At 39.4% G+C, this 18,695-nt stretch overlaps 1 protein-coding gene across 5 annotated transcripts in view; it reads left to right on the forward strand.

Moving 5' to 3' along the window:
• Positions 1-18,695, forward strand: part of CAMK2D (calcium/calmodulin dependent protein kinase II delta) — a gene marked incomplete at both ends in the record, with an annotated part of 242,524 nt that overhangs the window by 150,967 nt on the left and 72,862 nt on the right. For all 5 annotated transcript variants that reach the window (XM_080915867.1, XM_080915865.1, XM_080915863.1 and 2 more), the window contains one exon: positions 17,851-17,916. In XM_080915867.1, coding sequence (XP_080771993.1) covers positions 17,851-17,916 — 66 coding nt within the window. The remainder of the gene's footprint in view (positions 1-17,850; positions 17,917-18,695) is intronic.

An 18,695-nucleotide genomic window follows, 5' to 3' on the forward strand; every position in this document is an offset into this window, starting at 1 on the left:
AGGGCATCGGGAGCAGAGGTGAGCAACAGGTGCGGGCCTAAGAGCAGCCATAGTACCGGGCAACTGGAAGGCCATGGTGGGGGCCACAAGTAAACTGTCTGAAGTAGGCATGGGTCAGAGAACAAAACGCCTCAAAGGCCGGGAAGTCAATTTAAGGTTGTTCCATGTGCTGAGGGAAAGCCATGGCAGGCTTTGAAAAGAGAGAGAGAAAGGAAGTAATCCGATTTCATTTTGCAAATCTCTTTCTTGTGGCAGTGTGGTAAGGGATTACAGGAGCCCAAAATAGAATGAGGAGAAGTATCACAAAAGTCAAAACAAGCAAAAATTTAAAAGGATAGCAATTCAGACATGAAAAGAGGACCTGTACCATGTCAGTCATCCCTCTGTAGCTTGGCTCTGTTCTCTTCTGAGTAGGAGCCGAGGTTAGTGTGGGAAGGAAAAAAAAACCCAAAACACTCATACCTCTGAATAACCAAGAGAAAGTAAACCATATTCACAACAAGGGAAACAGGTTGAATATCTGATGAGTGTTTCAGTGTCAAATAGCACACCTGTCTTCTAAAGACCCCCCAGGCTCAGTGGATCCTCTGATGAGCTGGTCACTGTTCTGCAGGTAACCACTCAGAATCACACTGTTAAAAGAATCTTTCCTTGAGTTTAGGGCAGCTATCATGTCTCTTTCTTTCCTACGCAACCTTGTCCCCAGGAAGTGACACAGACCTCACACTCCAGTGACCCTCATCCAATAGCTTTCTTGTCTTACTTACCTTCATTTGATAGTGTAACTTCTGAGTGAGAAGCAGTTCTGATTTTGAGAACCAAAAACTAAAGGCATTTCAGAGTCCTGAATGAGCCCTTTAAAACCTGTGATAGGTTCACAGCATGGCTGCCGATTGACTCCTGTCTCCAACCCCGTAATCAATGTGCTTGCTTTTGCAAACCTGGACAGTCTCACGTGGGCAAAACCTATTTCTAATCAGGAGCTCAGAAAACCTTTGTACTGTCTGAGTGAGGACTCCTCACTTTCTGTAGGTTAAAGTAAATTTTTTGAAGACTCCTGTTTTATAATTTTGATTTTAATTTATGTGCATGAAGTGTGTCTATGCACCCTGTGCATGTCTGGTTCCTGTGAAGGCCAGAAGAGAGGATCAGATCCCCTGGAGCTTTGGAAGCTTGTGAGTGACCATGTGGGTACTGGGAATCCAGCCAGTGTTCTCCCATGAGCCAGCCCCAACCTTGCCTTTGAAGACTCTGCCTTAGGTGCTTCTGTGGATGTTTCAACTGACTTTTGTTCTAATAGCTAAGTCTTTCTTTTTTGAAGTATGAGTAGAGACCATTTTTATAATAGCCTATTACACCATGTATTCTCTAACCATTTTTTAAAGTTAGAATCTGTCACATTGCTCATGTCACCGAGAGATATGTAACACACAGTCATGTTGTATGTGATCAAAGAATAAAGCTGTGAATATAAAGGTTAAAAATCCCCCTCTTAAAGGAAAATATTAAAACCAAGAAGTCCCCCAGAGTTTCACTTCCCACTTTACCTAATTTTGTATTCACTTCTAACCTCCACATACGGTTTAATTAAACCACTGCTTCCTGAACAGCTCCTGTGTCTCAGGCCATTTGTTAGCCTTAGAGGAGACAAATAATTAACATCGTATGCTCCTAGTGTGTTCCTGGCCTACAAGCTGAGTTGTGATAAGAGGTATATAAATTCATGGTCTCAATGTCCCATCAAACATAAATCAGCGAAGCACAAAAGGACTTTCCGATCCCTTCTGGACAAACCCCAGACTCTACCTTAAAGGATGTGTAATGAGGTCAAGGTTGCTTCGGCATTGCTAGCAGGGAATTGCATTGCAGAGCAGTACATGAGGCTGGGCATGGTGGCAGGTGGCTTACACATACATTCTGCAGCAATTCCATGCCAGCCTGAACGACAGAACCAGACCCTGTCCAAAAGACTGACCAATGAGCCAGGTCATGAAGATGTAGTATATTGCAGTAAGAACATAAAATGATATACTATTGGCAGGTCTCACCTTTGAGAGGGCAGGCACTGATGCCTCAAAATTGCCTTGAAGCTTATACATGCAAGTGCACCTTGTACTATTACTGATGCAGGAATGGATATTTATGTATACCTTTTAAGCAAGACCATGACATAGTAAGTTGGCATTTTATCAGTGATAACATGGCAAACGTCATAGACATGGGAGTGGGAAGGGTGTTTTATAAATTATAGAAAAATCCTACTTTTATATTTGTGTCCACATGCATGTACTAGCTTGTATTCAAGCACATGCACTTGTATTGTAAACATTTCTTCCATGGCTCTGAATGATGCTCGTAACCCGGTCCGTGTCCGTATACTGTCTTAACATGCTGTGTCATAATTACTATGTCACTTTGCACACATGAGCTGAGGCAAGAGGCCGAGAAGGCATCCAGCTCAGTTTGTTAACGGTGATTGTTCAGCTTGGTTCTGTTCTTTATGTAGTAGAGCTGATGTTTCTTCTATTCTGTGGGATGCCACTTTGCTCCAATAATAATGCGATTTACACAAGCACTTTAACTTTGTGAGGTCCCATTTGTTAATCCTGTTTCAGAGACTCTTGAGAGAATTATTAAATAGTTTAGGGTCCTTCATCCTACTGCCAGAATCTAGAGTGTTTCCTACTAACCCTCCTTTTCCTCGAGAGTTACTGATGTTAAAATGCCCTTATGCAAAAAAAAAAAAAAAAAAAGAAAGAAAGAAAGAAAGAAGAAAGAAAAAAAAGAAAAGAAAAGAAAAAAAGAAAAACCTGATTCCGTGCAAGTAAACTTTGCTTGTTCTCACTGTGCATCATGAGACAATAGGTCAGTACAGACTCACTCCAGATTCAAACAACATAGCTGCACACACAGCGTAGGCTGTCAAGTGATGAATTCTACTACCTTTTCTCCCATTGAGGTCTCATCTTCCCATGTTCGATACTAAAAGTCTGTGGGATGTCATCATCATCCTTGTATCCGTCAGCCTACCATCTTCGGTTCAGAAGGTGACGAAAACCTGAACCATCCTGAGCTTTGGTTTACACAGCCCACTAGTTCTGCCACACCCTCTTCCTACAGGGGTGAGGATGGTGCGAGCTAGGACCAAAGCCCTCACAGGAGCTCTCCAACAAACACATTTCGATGCAGTGACACTGCCATTTGTCATGGAGCAGTCTGATTTGAACTATAGTAAGTTAACATCCGCCCTCCAGGGGTTAGCTGCCATCAGGGATGATGCCGTGTAAGTGTGAATGCATTTCATCATAAAACTCATCACTGAACGTTACATTTTCTTACAGTTGGACAGTGTCAAAACCACCCATTCTGTGCTGAGTGGATTAAGAATTTGTAGTAGTAAGTTAAGAACACAGTCTGGTTTCTAAAAAGTTTATTTCCTACAGAGAGATTTGTGCATAAGTGGCAAGCATTTTCACATATAAAAATACAACTTAGAGGCAAATTCCGTATTAAAATCAGGGACATTTATTGTTACTGTTCCATTTTAATTATAAGAAGAGAGAGCAGTGTACAGTCATGCAGATCTTTGTCAGTAGCCATTGTGTATAAAACCGGTTAATTCTTTTGTCAGGGTATAAGGACATATGTTTGGGGGCCTGGGGACACAGTCCCATTAGTGCAGCGAGTGTGGGAAGGTGGGCACAGTAGATGATGCTTATGAGCCCAGCATGAGCAGGCAGAGAGAGGGGGACCACCATTATGTATCCATCTGCTCTACTGGAAAAAGCAAACTCTGGCTTCAACAACAGACTACTTCTCTCTGAAATTAATTTGGAGAGCAGTTGAGGAAGACACCCTGTGCCAACCTCTGACCTCCCATGGGTACAAAGCTGTTTGGTGGATTCAGGTGAGAAAAATAGATAATTTGAAGGAATGAGCTGTTTCTGATCCCTTACAGGGAACATAAAATTTTTAATTGAAAAATATTATATACAATTTATTTTGATCAATACTTTCCCTTCCTTCAGCTTCCCCCAGGTCCTCCTCACCTCTGCCTACCCTACTTAATATATTCTCCCCTTCCCTTCCTTCCTTCCAACAAACAAACAAAACCAATAATTTTTAAAGTGGTAATAATTAGAAGGGTTTACGATTAGGGAAATCTTTCTGTCATGGACAGGAGAAATCAAAACTACTCCGGTTCAAAGTAAAACCGTAGCAGTAATTTGTATGTGGCTGATACTCAGCTGTTTCTGGATATATCACGGGTGTTCATTTCTAAAGATGACAAAGCTCTTTATCTCCTTTAACTTGAAAGAAGTGATGCTTTATTTTCTTATAAAGGAAATCCATAATTCAGAAATATAGACATTTAGACCAACCTTCTCTTTTCCAGTTAACCTTGAATTGCTGTAGCATATCATTACGATGCTTATTCTTTAGTTTGTAATTCATTGACCCTTTTGTAATCAGTAGAAACTTATAAAATACCCGAGAAAATATGACTTTTTGCCCTTATTAAGGAGGTGTGTGTGGTGTGCTTGCACATGCATGAATGGCAAACACCCAGGCAATAGACAATTGAATAGTATTCCAGAGAGATAACCAAAATGCCACTGAAAACCACAAGTGCATTTTCTGATAGTGTGCACTAGAAATGGACTGCAGCACTCACGCTGCAGCAGAAGAAACTTGGGAATATTTAAACGTCAATTCTAGAAACAGTTACTAAATCACTAAGTTGTTATTGGCTCAACCAAAAACTTGGAAATAAAACAAGTGTTCCTCTTGATTGATTTTACAAATGAAACTTTCCCACAGGCCTCTCTTCAGGAAGCATTGTCTCTGCGCGTTTGTGTGAGAAATAATCTGTCAGTGTCTTGATCGACTTAAGCCTTTATTCACATAAATGAGGAAACATGATACTGAAAATAAGCTTTCTACAGAAGCTCAGCTACTTGCACACACCAGACCGTTCGTTGGTAGAAAGTAGGAAGCTGAAAGTGTTTGAGAGAAAGTATCTTCTACATACTTCGTTTTGTTCCCTTTTGCCCCTGTTCCCCCAGCTGTTTCTTTACAGCCAGCTGTTCCTGTCTGTGGGGACATCCTGGAACAGCACCTTTCCTCGAAGGAAACTCTGACCCTCTGAGGAGAATTTCCTTGTTTGTCACGCCTTCTCTTAGTCTTTTGTATTTATCAACACACCCCCAGGCTGTTTGTTTTGTTTTTCTTTGTTCTAGATTATTCCTTGTACATTTTAATTTGGCAGTGCCATATTCTAGAACCCTTTGTGAGATATTCAAAATGGGTTGGAGTAACAAGGATTTTTCCTAATCCGTATTAAGTGACCAAACAGGACAAAAGTTGGAGGCCTTGCTGGTTGGCTAACTATTTTGCAGGACAGTGTATCAGTTGTTCATCAGCTTTTCCAGGAAGGGAGAGACAGAAGAAGCTCATTGGTGCTCATTTTCCTTATCCATCCTTATCATCAAACAGATGAGTTTTGTTCGAGACACACTTACTTACACTTATGTGCACTTCCGAATAAACAGGATGAAAGTCTAATCTCAGATTTGCTAGGCCCTTACGGATTCTGATATCAGAAACAGACCTATGCTTTAAATTATGTTTCTCAGAAACATTTGCATTCGCTATTTTCCTCAGCCACCCTATAGTTCATATAGAATTTATAATTTAGTCCTTTATGCCCATCTATTAACACAGTCAAACTCATATATAGATACCTTCATAGGATTAGAAATTACATTCTGAGTAAGATTTAGGGGTGTGTGTGTGTGTGTGTGTTTGTGTGTGTTTGTGTGTGTGTGTGTGTGTGTGTGTGTGTGTGTGTGTGTGTGATCACCTATGCTGTTGTTTGAAGGGCAAAGGTTGATGTTGGGATTTTTCTTCAATATCTTCACCTTATTTCTTGAGACAAGCCTTCTCAGTGGACTTAGAGCCGGGTGTTCACTATTTTGTCTGTACTGAGCAGCCTACAAGTCCCAGAGATGCTACTGCTTCCACCCCTCAGTTCTAGGGTTACATATGCACACTATACTCTTATTTTTTCCTTTGTGTGCCAGGGATTCACACTCTGTCTTCATGCTTCCTCAGTGAGTCCTTTTCCAAAGAGCCAACACCCCAGCTCCATTCTCTCTCAGGTTGTCTCGCCTCTTCAATGGAAGATTATTGTTGTCTAGTTCAGAGTTGAGACTGTACCAGACTCTAGCCAGAGCATTCCCCTAGACAGGAGTGCCTCCCTCATTTGAGCGTGAGAACATCTTCCATTTCAGGGGCTATTGGCTCTAAGTGCCTTGGATGAATGTCAGTGTTTATTGATGTGGTTTTTAAATTTCACTAAATAACACACATTTGTCACAATCTATCAGTTGCTGAGTCTTCCTTCAAAATGTTGTGCATTTTTGTATCACTTCATCTCTGGTCATGTGCCCAGCAGAATTTGTGTAACTTGAGCTAAGAGGAGGTTATATAGTTATAAGTCACAGGGACCCTAGGAGATAATCTCCAGGTAGATTGTCAAAAGTGGGTGACAAAATGATTGTCCAAAAGTGACACACCTTGAGATACACTTTGAGAAGAGATGGGCTACCTGGTTTTCAATGCTTTTAACAATGTTAAATTTAATTTTAAAGATTTCAATATAAGAGTCTATGAATGGCCCACAGCCCACAGATATGTCTCATACATCACAGGAACGCCTCTCCCATTTCTCCTTTTTGTTATGTTTCCACATGAGTGTTGGGGATTAATCCTTTGTCCACATGCTGTGTACCATGCATGTTATTGACTGACCCAACTCCCCTAAATTAACGCTATTGATTTTCAAATTCAGTGTTCCCAGAGAGAGAACACTTTAGTTACTTCAATGAGAATCCTCGGGAACAACAAGGAATTCTGGTGTCAGGTTAGTTGTATCTTGATGAGTTTGGAACACTGAAAACTAAATTATTAATGGAACTCGACTTTTTTAAATAGATGTGTACCATGCACATCATAACACATTTCTGGAAGTCAGAGGACAACTTGTGAAGGATGATCCTTTCCTAGCATAGTTCCAGTGACTGAACTCAGACCGAATTTGATAGCAAATGCCTTTATCAACTCTGCCATCTCACTGGCCTATTAGTGGAACTGTTTAAAATTGATAGAGTTATGTGTTTGCCTGTTGGTGTTTCTGTACCATAAGAAATGGATTTTAGTACAACTTGGTTTAAAGGGTAAAATCAGTTGAGTTATAGCCCTCCCCGTTTACTCTGAGAAGGGAGGCCCCCTCCCATGGGTACCAACCTTCCCTGGCATATCTAGTCACAGCAGGACTAGGTGCATCTTCTCTAACTTATGACAGACAAGGCTGCCAAGCTATGGAAAAGGAATGCAAAGGGAGGCCTCGGAGTCAGGCCCTGCTCCAATTCTTTGGGGAGCCACATCCCATTTCATTTTCTATTGGACCATCATTTTTTATAATAAAAAGGAAGATAAAATGAAAGGAAAATCTGCTTCAACAACTGGTCAATATGTACCTAATAGTTGTCCTTCAATATTATCATGTGGATAGTTTACTAAAGACCTATGGAACCCACAAAGAGAAACGGGAATGACAAGTTTGCTGTCAGTTGCATTGTGTGCTATGTTTTTCCACTCCAATGTCCATCATCCGTGCTGTCCTCAAACACTAGTTATGTCTTTACTCAAGTCTGTTTCCTTAGAGTAAAATACATGTGGCATAGCATTTACCGTCGTGATCACTATGAGGTCTACAGTTCATCTGGCATTCTATGGTACATGGTGCATCTCCAGAACTCTTTTCATCCTAACAACTGAAGCTACACATCCATTACTTCATGACTCCTTACCGTGTCCTCCAACCAACCAATGACTACTATTTCCTTTGTCTCTGTAATTTTACTATTATGGGTACTTCGTGTAAGTATGAGTGTTTGTTTTGTTTTATCCTTACAGTGTTGTTTCACTTATCAAGGTCTCTGGGGTTCATATGTGTTGTAGCACGTGTCAGAGTTTCTTTTTATGGTTGAATAACATGACCAGTGTTGCTGCTCTGGGATTAGGTTTATATATATTTCCTCGAGATGCTACTGTCTATCCTGTTGGGTTTCTATACCAAAAGTAGATTTGCTAGATCATGAAGTAAATTTACCTTTAATGCTTTAATCATTAGTGCTGCTGCTTTCTAGATTGGCTGTATGATTTTTCATTCTCACTAACAACACACAAGAATGTCGATTTCTTAACATCTTCAATAACCTTGTAACTAGTTAAATTAATGATAGCCACCCTAACTACTGTCTGGTGGTATCTCACTGTGGTTTTGATTTCTCTCACATTTGTTTTAAAGGCCCTCACTATAGCCTATTGCTTGCCTTCAGGAAACATTCTTTTTTATTTGTTTGCTTTTGGTTTTTTTTTTACAATGATGCAGATGAAATCGGGGACTTCAGGTACGCAGGCCAGTGTTCAACAGTAAGCTATACCCCACCTATACAAGCATGCATTGATATATATATTTTAAAAACATTGCTTGGGCACTTAATTAGACATTCAATCATTCAGGGAAGTATCATAGTAAACTTCTCATATGATACGTAGATGATAGAAAGATGGAAAGACAGACAGACAGAATTAATGAATGAAGTGGCAAATGTGCTCATTTTAGAAGCTCAGGGATGGGAGTGTAAAAATGGCTCAATGGTTATGAGCACTTGCTACTGCAGAAGACTGCTGTTCAAATCCCAATATCCACATTTAATTGCTCTCAACTTCAAATAATTCCAGCTCTGAGGAATCTGATTCTCTCTTCTGGGCACCTTGAGCACCTTCATGCGCATACACATACACACGGAAATACACACATAATATAGTAAGTAAGCTTTTAAAAAGGTCAGTCTTATTAATAGAAAAAATAGCACATCTCTTTTGTTTTACTCCAGACATGCTTAATTGTGGTGAACAGTCACAGTTTTTATCTGCTTATTTGTCAGAGTCAGAAAAGCAGCTCTAAGAAAGTATGCTCTTGGTAATTTTACACATTTATGAAAGAACTGAAGTAAGAGAAAAAGAGTTGGTATGGGCTTTAGAACTGAAGGAGGATGCCAAAGTGATCAGAAATAAATCAGAATGAAATGAAAGCGTGTGGATTGCACATGCCTGTGCATGGCTGTGTGCACACATGTGGGCGTGCCTGTGCATGTCTGAGTGCATGCTTGTCAAGGCACTGTGACAGGAGAGAACCCTTGAGTAACATCAGGCTGGAAAGCAGTATTAAGTACCATTCCCATTTCACATCCCTTCTCTGCTCAACAGCCTCAAGAGGATTGATGCCCATGAGTACAGTTTCATTGTCATTTTCCGTTCTCTAGCCCATAATCTTGTAGCCTCTTTCCTGGATTAAGCTGGATGTTTGAATTGAACAACTCCAATAACCTGTCTCTTTGTTAGATCCTGTCAACTGTAATTCTTAGTGTAATTTGGCACACTTTCCCATACGAAGATCATTCAAAAATATCCATGGACCATCTATTAAAGAAAACCTGTGGCCTTTGGAAAAGTATATTTTATTAGTTTCAATTATGCATATGTGCATGTGTGTGGCTATATACCAGAATGCAAGTGCCCTCAATGGCGGGAGACATTAATATCCCTGGAGATAGGCTTATAAGTGGCCATTTGTTCACTGACATAGGCTCTGGAACTGAACTCAGATCCTCTGCTAGAGTGGCATGTGCTCTTATGCTGTCTCCAGCCCTTTCTCGGTGGCCTTTTTTATTCCCATCACTTTATGTGACATCCACAAGGAGCCAGCTTATCTGGACAAGCTCACATTATCTGCTATCCTGAGATACCATGCAATACTAGGTATTCAGTTATTACATAGCATATGTATATAGATGTTCTTAGTTGGGGAAGGTATTGGTGGAGAAGCTGGACCTGTGTGTTCAATTCCTTCCCACTTAGCTTTGTGGAACTCCTGTACCTGCTATTACAGCTGTTACAGCACAGGCTGACACTCTGAATGCTGACTGAAAACTTTGAGACCTTGTAAACACACAAAATAGGCCAGGTTTCAAAGAGTCACTGAACGTAAAATAAAACATAAAAATGTTCTATTTGTCTTTGGTTATAGTAAAAGAGGCAAGTGTTCCATTCATTAAGAAATGAAATATAAGCAACTGATTTTCTTCCAGCATCAAAAAACATGTTTTTTTCTCATCTCAATCTCTAATCTGAAAGTGTATCCTGTATTGAACAGAATGAGTAATTTTTGCATTTATACTCAGACATGACTTATTCATAGCTGAACTTTGAAAGAAAACATGAAATACGTGTCTGGTTCTTGCCTCTATTGCTTACTGTGATTTCCATTCCTACCCATTTTCCTTCAAATCACATAATTCTATTTTTCTTTGTGGCTTAATAATACTTGATCATGAGTGTATGCATTTTTAAGTGTGTGTGTGAGTGTGTGTGTGTGTGTGTGTACATGCATGCTCATGTCTCTTTGTTATTTATCTCTTGATAAATATGTAAGCTGATTCCATACCTTCTCTAATGTGAGCATTGTAGCATTAAATGCAGGTGTGTCTTGGTGGGTTTTATTCCTTTGTGAATATATCCAATAGTGATCTAGCTAGATTATTTGTTAGTTCTATTTTTCAAATGCTGAGGAACTTCCATACTGATTTCCATAGTAGCTGGACTGACTTTTTTTTTTTTTAATGATAACCGTTCTGACCAGAATGAGAAGGAATTTTAATGTAGGTGTGTGTGTATGTGCCCACGTGTGCAAGTGCAGGCCTGTATGCTTATAGAAGTCAAACTCAGGTGGCTTAGAACTCAGTAAATAGGCCAGTGTTGGAAATTGGGTCTAATGCGTTGTCTTATTTAGGCTCCCAAGAGCAGTGCTTCCAGACCCGAAGGTCCCTACGCCCAGCTGCCTTCAACTGAAAATAAAGAATTGTCATACAGCCAAGGGCTGGGCAAAAAGATGGGGTGGGGCTTTTAAATTGTGTGGACAAGAGACCAAGAGAGAGGAAAGGAAAGGGAGAATCGCTATGACTTGGGAGTAGAGGATCATATTTAAGAACTACAAGAGAGAAAGCATCCAACAAAGTAGGTGGAAGGGGCATGCAGCCCCATGAGGGAGCTGCCCAGAAGGTAAAAGGGCAGCAAAGATAAAATACAGATTTAAAATGTGTTAAGCAGGAGTACAGGAGGAAAGTATGTGCTAGTTGTGGGGCAGTTGAGAAGTGTCCAGCCACTGAGCTAGTCAAAGCAAAATGAGTTTTTCATTCTAAAATTCAGAGAACTCTTGGGGAGATTCAGTGCACATGTGACTCACTGGGAGCCAAAGCAGTTTAATTAATTCACTGCTATCCAAGCCCATCCTTCACTTGCCTGAGTATATCTCCCTAGTTCTGACAATACAAATGGATTCTTGGGATGGAAATCTTTTCCACATGCTTAAAAGGGAAACACTGTATCAAGTGAGCCACTGAAACAGCTCCACAGTCCTCAGTGTAACTGTGTACATTTCCTTCATGGCTAACAGTATTTAAATGTGTAAATGTATATAAAGGTATTTAAATGTATAAAGCTCTATAAAATATATTTATTCGCCCTTCCACTTCTTTTGAGATGTCCTTGTTCAATTCATTTGTTCATTTATTTATCAGATTACTTGTGCTTCAGGTGCTTAATTTTATATATTCTGAATATTGATTCCTACTCAGATGAATAGTTTTCTCCCATGTGGTAGGCTACTTGTTTACTATGATCCTTGTCCCTTTGCTGTGTGGAAGCCTTCTAGTTTGATAGGGACCCCATTTGTCAATTCCTGCTACTATTATCTTAGCTTTTAGCCTCTTATTCTGAATGTTGAAAATGCTTCTCCTACTAGATTTAGAGTTTCAGGTCTAACATTAGGTCTTTCTTCCCATTTTGTTTGAGTTTATTTTTCTGCTGGTGAAGAGGTAGAAATCTCAACTTTCCGATCTAGTGAAGGGCTCTCTCTGCTCTAATGTATGGTTTGGTCCTTTCACCAACAGTTAGAGGACTGCAGATATGAGGGCTTATATCTGAGCACTTTATTTCATTCCTTGATCTGCATGTTTTTCCTTATGCCAGTGTCCTGACATTTTTGTTACTGTGGGTCTGTTGTATAATTTGAAGCTGGCTGTTGTTATACATTCTCCATCGCTTTGTCAGTCAGATTTACTGTTTTAAATTTGAGGCTTTTTGAGATTCCTTGTGGGTGGTAGGGTTGTTTCATCTCTTGCTGTGGAGAGTTTTCTTGCAATTCTGATGGGGATTTCATTTAATCTGTAGGTAACTTTGGCTATTATAACTGTCTTCACAGTGTTAGTTCCTCCAACCCGCAAACACTGAGTGTCTTTCCAACTTCTAGTGTTCACTGGCTAGGAGTTTGGAATTGTCTGCCGTTTCTGTTCTGTTGATTGAATTGTCTTGTCAGAGAGTCAGGCTCCTCTGACTGAGATTGTTTTCCTGATTTTATTCTTCACATATTCAGTGCTGCTATGTGGAAAAGGTACTGATTTCCTACCCATTATCTCTGCCTTTTGTAAGTCACAGTAAATGTTTATTGGGCTCCCTTTCAGGGCTAGCCAGTTACAGTGCTGAATAAACAGTCTCCCTCCTTTTCACACCCTACCTAAAAGATCCCAATGCTGTGTACACATTATCGTACACCTTACCTTTGTGATTGAGTCCCTTCACATTTTGGCCCTTTAGCTCAGTAGTTCTTCAGAGGTCGCCGGGGCACTGGTGAGGTAACTGGGATTAGTGGGATCAACACTGTGGTTACCACAGAGACATAGTAGGTTCTGCTGGCACTCACTGTGGAGACCGGGCTGGTGGTCTTGCCATGTTGGGAACACACCCATGAAATAAGCTCTCATCAACTTCAGGCTGACCAGTGACTGTTCTCCATCTCTTACTCACAGTCCAGTGGTCAGACCTTAATCAAAAGGTTGGAGGACATTGAGTGGGTTCCTTAACCATAGTATTCTCAGTCTCTCAGGGGACCCTATGCACTTCCTGAGACATGTTCTTTCCAAGTTCAACACAAAAGAGAAACAAATTACAGAAAACAGGTGCCCCCTTCTTTGGGGGTTTCTTTAGAAAAAGGCTTAGTCTTCATTGCTTGGCTTTTTTTTCCTTTTTCAAGTATAAAGAACATCACACAAATGTCATTTTGACATTTGTAGAGTTGGAGTCAACACTCTGTTTAGGTAGGTAGTGGCTTGAACAGCAAAATTTACCTCAGATGTTCCTGCAGACAGGGAGTCTGAGATCAGGGGCTGCCCTGGACCAGCTGTGACCCTGGCTCCCTTTCAGCTTGTACAGGGTTGACTTTGATTACAGGGAGAGAGAGAACTGTTACTTCATTTAAAGGGCCCAGACCTCATGCTATTCCATAGGTCCCCACCTCTAAATGGGAAAACATTTAATCCACTGTATTCATGGAAGTAGCAGTGAATGTCTGCTTTCACTCCTCAGCAGTGTGGAAGAGAGTATGCTGGGTGCCATGTGGTCAGATGAATGTGTCATACTTCTGCTGTAGTCACTAAGCGAAAGAACAGCAAACACAAGGGGACAAAACAAACCCAGTGAACAGAAGCTTGATTTGTAGTAGTTAATTCATGTTTGTGGGGCTGAGCTCATGGGACTCACCTTTCAGCTTTGTACTTAACACATGAAGGGGACTTAACTTCTTACTAGCTAGGAGGATTCTGGTCCCCCTTTTACAAGAATGCCTCTTCCCTGTGCAGAGCTGGGCCCTGATGTTGCTTCATGTTTTCTGACATCAGCCCAAGACTCCTGTCTTTTCTCTTCCACACAGGGAACCATTTCTGATCTCCCAAGTCTGCTCTTTGGATTGCTGTGGCTGTACTTTACCTTCTGGAACCGCATTTTGAACCTTAGCAGCTGCCTAACCTTGTAGTCAGGGCCTTATTATTCATGAAAGTTTACAAACATTTCACTCAAGATGAGATTACTTGTGATCATGTCTAGGTAAACTCATATAAACTAGAAACAAGGATAGTTACTTCTGAGGAAGAATATAGCATGAATCAATCGTTCTAAATAATATAAGCAGCAAATATCATTTTATGCACAGAGCATCCTATTTTTAGTAGTAAATTATTCTTTTCCCTGTAAGTTGTAATATTTCTGGACTTTATAAACAGTAATTAATGATTGAAATCTATAATTGATATGCTTCAGATCATAGCAGAATGCTGGAAATATTTAATTCACAAATGTCAAATTGTTTATTCTAACAGTTTATTCATGGAAGTGATTTAATTTGCAGCATTATGAAATTTCACGTAGCTCACTAAAAATTTTCAAAAATGCAATAGCTTAATTTTGTGCTCTATTAAACAATAATGCCAGAATGGGAACAGATTCCCTTTAAGACAGAAAACCTTACTTTCGCTTCCAGTCTATCTTTTTGCAGACATTTGCATGTATGGTGCTAAAAGGATAATATAGTTTCATTTAGAGAACACAATATTTTAAGTAGAAAAAGAAATGAGTACAGAAAGATTAATTTATCTAGGGTACATTGTAATTCTATTTTTACAGAGTGAAAGAAAAGAGTGTACTAGTGAATTAAATTCCGTGTACTGTGGTTTTTAGTGGGGAGGAAACAGAAATCCAGAGGATCATTGTCAATATAATTTTTATGTGAAACTAGTAATTGGAAGTAATGCTGCTCACACTGGAGACCCTTGAGGAAATCACAGTACAGTGGAGAGGAGAGAGAGTTACTTAGGCATGGGTTTCAATCAGCATGCAGATTTCACTCTCCAACCCTTAGACTGTGAGTGTTGTTGGCAGGGGGAATGTCATCAGTCCTTCCGTGATGTTCCAGAACATGAGAAGCCAAGCAGACAATGGAGAAAACAAAAAGAGTGTATAATCCGCTGATACCTTTCTAAAGGTTGGAGGCTGGTGATTGGTAGTCTTTACTGGAAGGGCTGTGCTGAGCCCTGGCTGGTAGCTGGGCTGGGCAGAGTGGGGTCTGTCCTGTGCTAGAGGCTCTGGAGTTACTGGCCTCTACTTTGTCAAGAATAAACCTGTCTACCTCAATTGGGAAGCGTTATAAGCTAGATTCCTATGCTGAATGACACACTGAAAAGTTATTAGTCACAACAAAACAACCCCAAATCTAAACCTTCTCTTAGAACCCAAACACAGTGTAATGGAGGAAAGACTCACACATAAATACTAATGAGACAGATCTCTCTCACCACAAGTCAAAGCATTCATACATAAGTGAGATGCCATTTTGTCACTAGATAGATATTATCACTTATTGATAACAAATACTAGGAATGATATAGCCTATGGGGTCTTCCCAATTTTGGGGTAAACCATTTGGAAGGCAGTGTGCCTTTACTTCTTCCAACAATTTTAATAATTCCTCTTTGATCTGACAATTTTTCTAGTAAAAATTTTTCTTCTAGAATTAATTTACAACATGCAGATGTGTGTGCACACATACAAAAATATAATAACTGTTAGTTGTATTAAACAGGGAAAAATATTTCTAATATAATAAATGACCTTGATTTAGCATAAATGATAAATAAGGTGTATTTATCAACATTACATGATCCAATGCTTTTTAGAAAATTATATTTTTGGGTACCTTTCCAAAGGAAAAAATTACATGTTAAAGATATACACATACAATCGAAGAGATACACAGGGACATAATAGATGTCTGAGCTGCTTTAAACCTACCTAGTTAGAATCTATGCTCATATCTCTTTATAAAATGTTGCTAATCCATGTCAAATATTTTGCAAGACCTCAATCAATATCTCTAAAACTAAAATAATGACTTTCATTTTTTAACATTACTTTTTAATTTTTTATTGTTTTTAATTGCTCTTTTTAAAAAATTGAATACATTTTATTTATATTTCAAATTTTATTCCCTTTCCCAGTCCCTAGGAGCTCTGGTTGGTTGGTATTGTTGTTGTTATGGGGTTTTAAACCCCATCAACTCCTTCAAGTCTTTCTCTAACTACTCCATGAAGGACCACGTTCTCAGCTCAAGGGTTGGCTGCAATCATCTGCCTCTGTTTTTGTCATGTTCTGGCAGAGCCTCTCAGGAAACATCTGTATCAGGCTCTTATCAGCATTCACTTCTTTGCATCAGCAATAGTGTCTGAGTTTGGTAGCTGTATATGGGCTGAATCTCCAGGTGGGGCAGTCTCTGGATGGCCTCTCCTTCAGGGTCTGTTCCAAACTTTGTCTCCTTAATTTCTCCTGATAATATTTTTGTTCCCACTTCTAAGAAGGGCTGAGGTATCCACACTTGGGTCATTCTTCTTCTTGAGCTACTTGTGGTTTGTGAATTTATCTTGGGTAATCAGAGCCTTTGGGCAAATATCCACTTATTAGTGAGTTCATATCATGCTTTTATCACATGTAGGTATGGGCCTTGAATTCCTGACCTTTCCAAGACTTTTAACATGAAGCAGTGTTAAATTTTGTCAAATGCTTTCTCAGTATCTACTGAGATCATTAGATTTTTTAAAATTTGTTTATATAATGGATTACATTAGTGGACTTTAATATATTGAAACATTCCTGCATCCCTGGGATGAAGCCTACTTGATCATGATGGATAATTGTTTTCATGTGTTCTTGGATTTGGTTTACAAGAATTTTATTGAGTATTTTTGCATTGATATTCATAAGGGAAATTGGTCTGAAGTTTTCTTTGTTGGCTCTCTGTGTGGTTTATATATAAGCATAATTTTGGCTTCATAGAAGAAATTAGATCATGTTCCTTCTGTTTCTAATTTTTGGAATCATTTGGAGAGTTGTGTCTATGACTCCTGATATTTCCTAGGTATTCTGTCTCCAAGTTTGTCTCCCATTGTGATTTCTCTGTTGTTTCTATTTCCATTGTTTGATCCTGGATGGTTTTGTTCAATTCCTTCACCTGTTTTGTTGATTTTTGTGTTTCCTCTTTAAGTCATTTACCTGTTTACCTGTGTTGTCCTGTATTTCTTTAAAAGAGTTATTTGTGAACTTCTTAAAGTCCTCTAACATCATCATGGGTTGTGTTTTTTCTTCAGAATCTTGCTTTGCTTTTCAGATATGTTGGGGTATAGTATCCAGGACTTGATGTGGTAGGGGAACTGGGTTCTGATGATACCAAGTAAATTTGCTTTTTGTTGCTTATGTTCTTGAACTTGCCTCTTGCCATCTGTTTATCTCTGCTGTTAGCTGGTCTTGCTGATTCAGACAGTGGCTTGACCGTTCTGTAAGCCTGTGTTGTCAGAACTACTGGGGGACCAGTTTTCTCCCAGCAGGGCCTAGGTAGAGAGAGCTGTGGCTCAATGTCAGCACAGGGCTCAAACAAAAACTGAAAGGATCCTGTCCCAAACTGTGTCTTAATTCCTGTGTCCTGAACGCTCAGGACAAGTCTCTCAGAGCAGCAGTGGTGGTCCTACCTGTGGTCTCAGGTGTGTCAACACTTCTTTGAGACCGGCTCTCTCCCAGTAGAGCCTCAAATGATGATTTTCTTAGAAACCATTTTATGTAGATATTTCCATACATATATTTATTATATGTGGAAAAAATTGTGACCTGGATCTATTGATAATATAAATCTGCATGCTAAGAAACTAAATGTCATGTCTCAAAATAGTCGTGTTTACCTTATTATTTAAAAATAGTACAAGTAAGAGAAGTCTGAATTAACACTATAGATTACTGATGCCTAATTACTTTCTCTCATTTTTAAATGTGTTCCTTCTGTATTCACAGAGTTACTGGTGGTGAACTGTTTGAGGACATAGTGGCAAGAGAATATTATAGTGAAGCTGATGCCAGGTAAGTGGCTTACCCTGAGCAAGATGAAGACTCATCCTCTCATCGGTGACACTTATTCTAGAGACATATGAATCAGTTTAAGTACATCATGACCCAGTCTTTGATAATCTCACACTACCATTTTGGACTTCTCTTTATGATAAGTCTTTCATCGGGAAAGTTTCTCTCTTCCAAAGATCTCCAAAATGACTTTTAGTAAAAAGAAAAACTATACATCTTTTTTAAGTCTTTCAACAGATTTCTACTTGAGGTAGTCATCTTATGAAGGCTTAGTAACCACCATGGCTGTTGTACCAGTGGGAAGAGCACTGCTCTCCTGACAGAAAGTTCCACTGTAGTACCACTCGTGTCTAGTCAGCAAGGAGGGCCAGACTGCAGAAGGCATCAGTGGCCACATTATAGTGTTACTATTAGCATGTAACCCTTTGGACATTTTATTACAACCATTGTAAAGCAGATGTGAAAAGCATTTACTTTATTTCTAAGGGTTCACAAGTAACTTCCAAACTTTGGTGATTAGCAGAAAGCTCATGGAAATTTTACAGAGCATTAGCATTTTACCTAATTTTAAATTTCCTAGGTTACTCAAAGATCGTTTTGGAGTAAAATGGTATTAATCTACTTACTTTGACCTACTTAGACTTGATGGTGTTAATTGTACTTCTGTATTCTATAATTTTCACTTATGATGAAAAAAATCTGATGAGAAGCAATTAACTCAACACAATGTAATTGCTGTTGTTTGAAAGTTAAATCATTGGCCATCTGCCCCATGTCTA

The sequence above is a fragment of the Micromys minutus genome (genome assembly GCF_963924665.1).
Source record: "Micromys minutus genome assembly, chromosome: 4".
In the NCBI taxonomy this organism is placed as follows: Eukaryota; Metazoa; Chordata; class Mammalia; order Rodentia; family Muridae; genus Micromys; species Micromys minutus.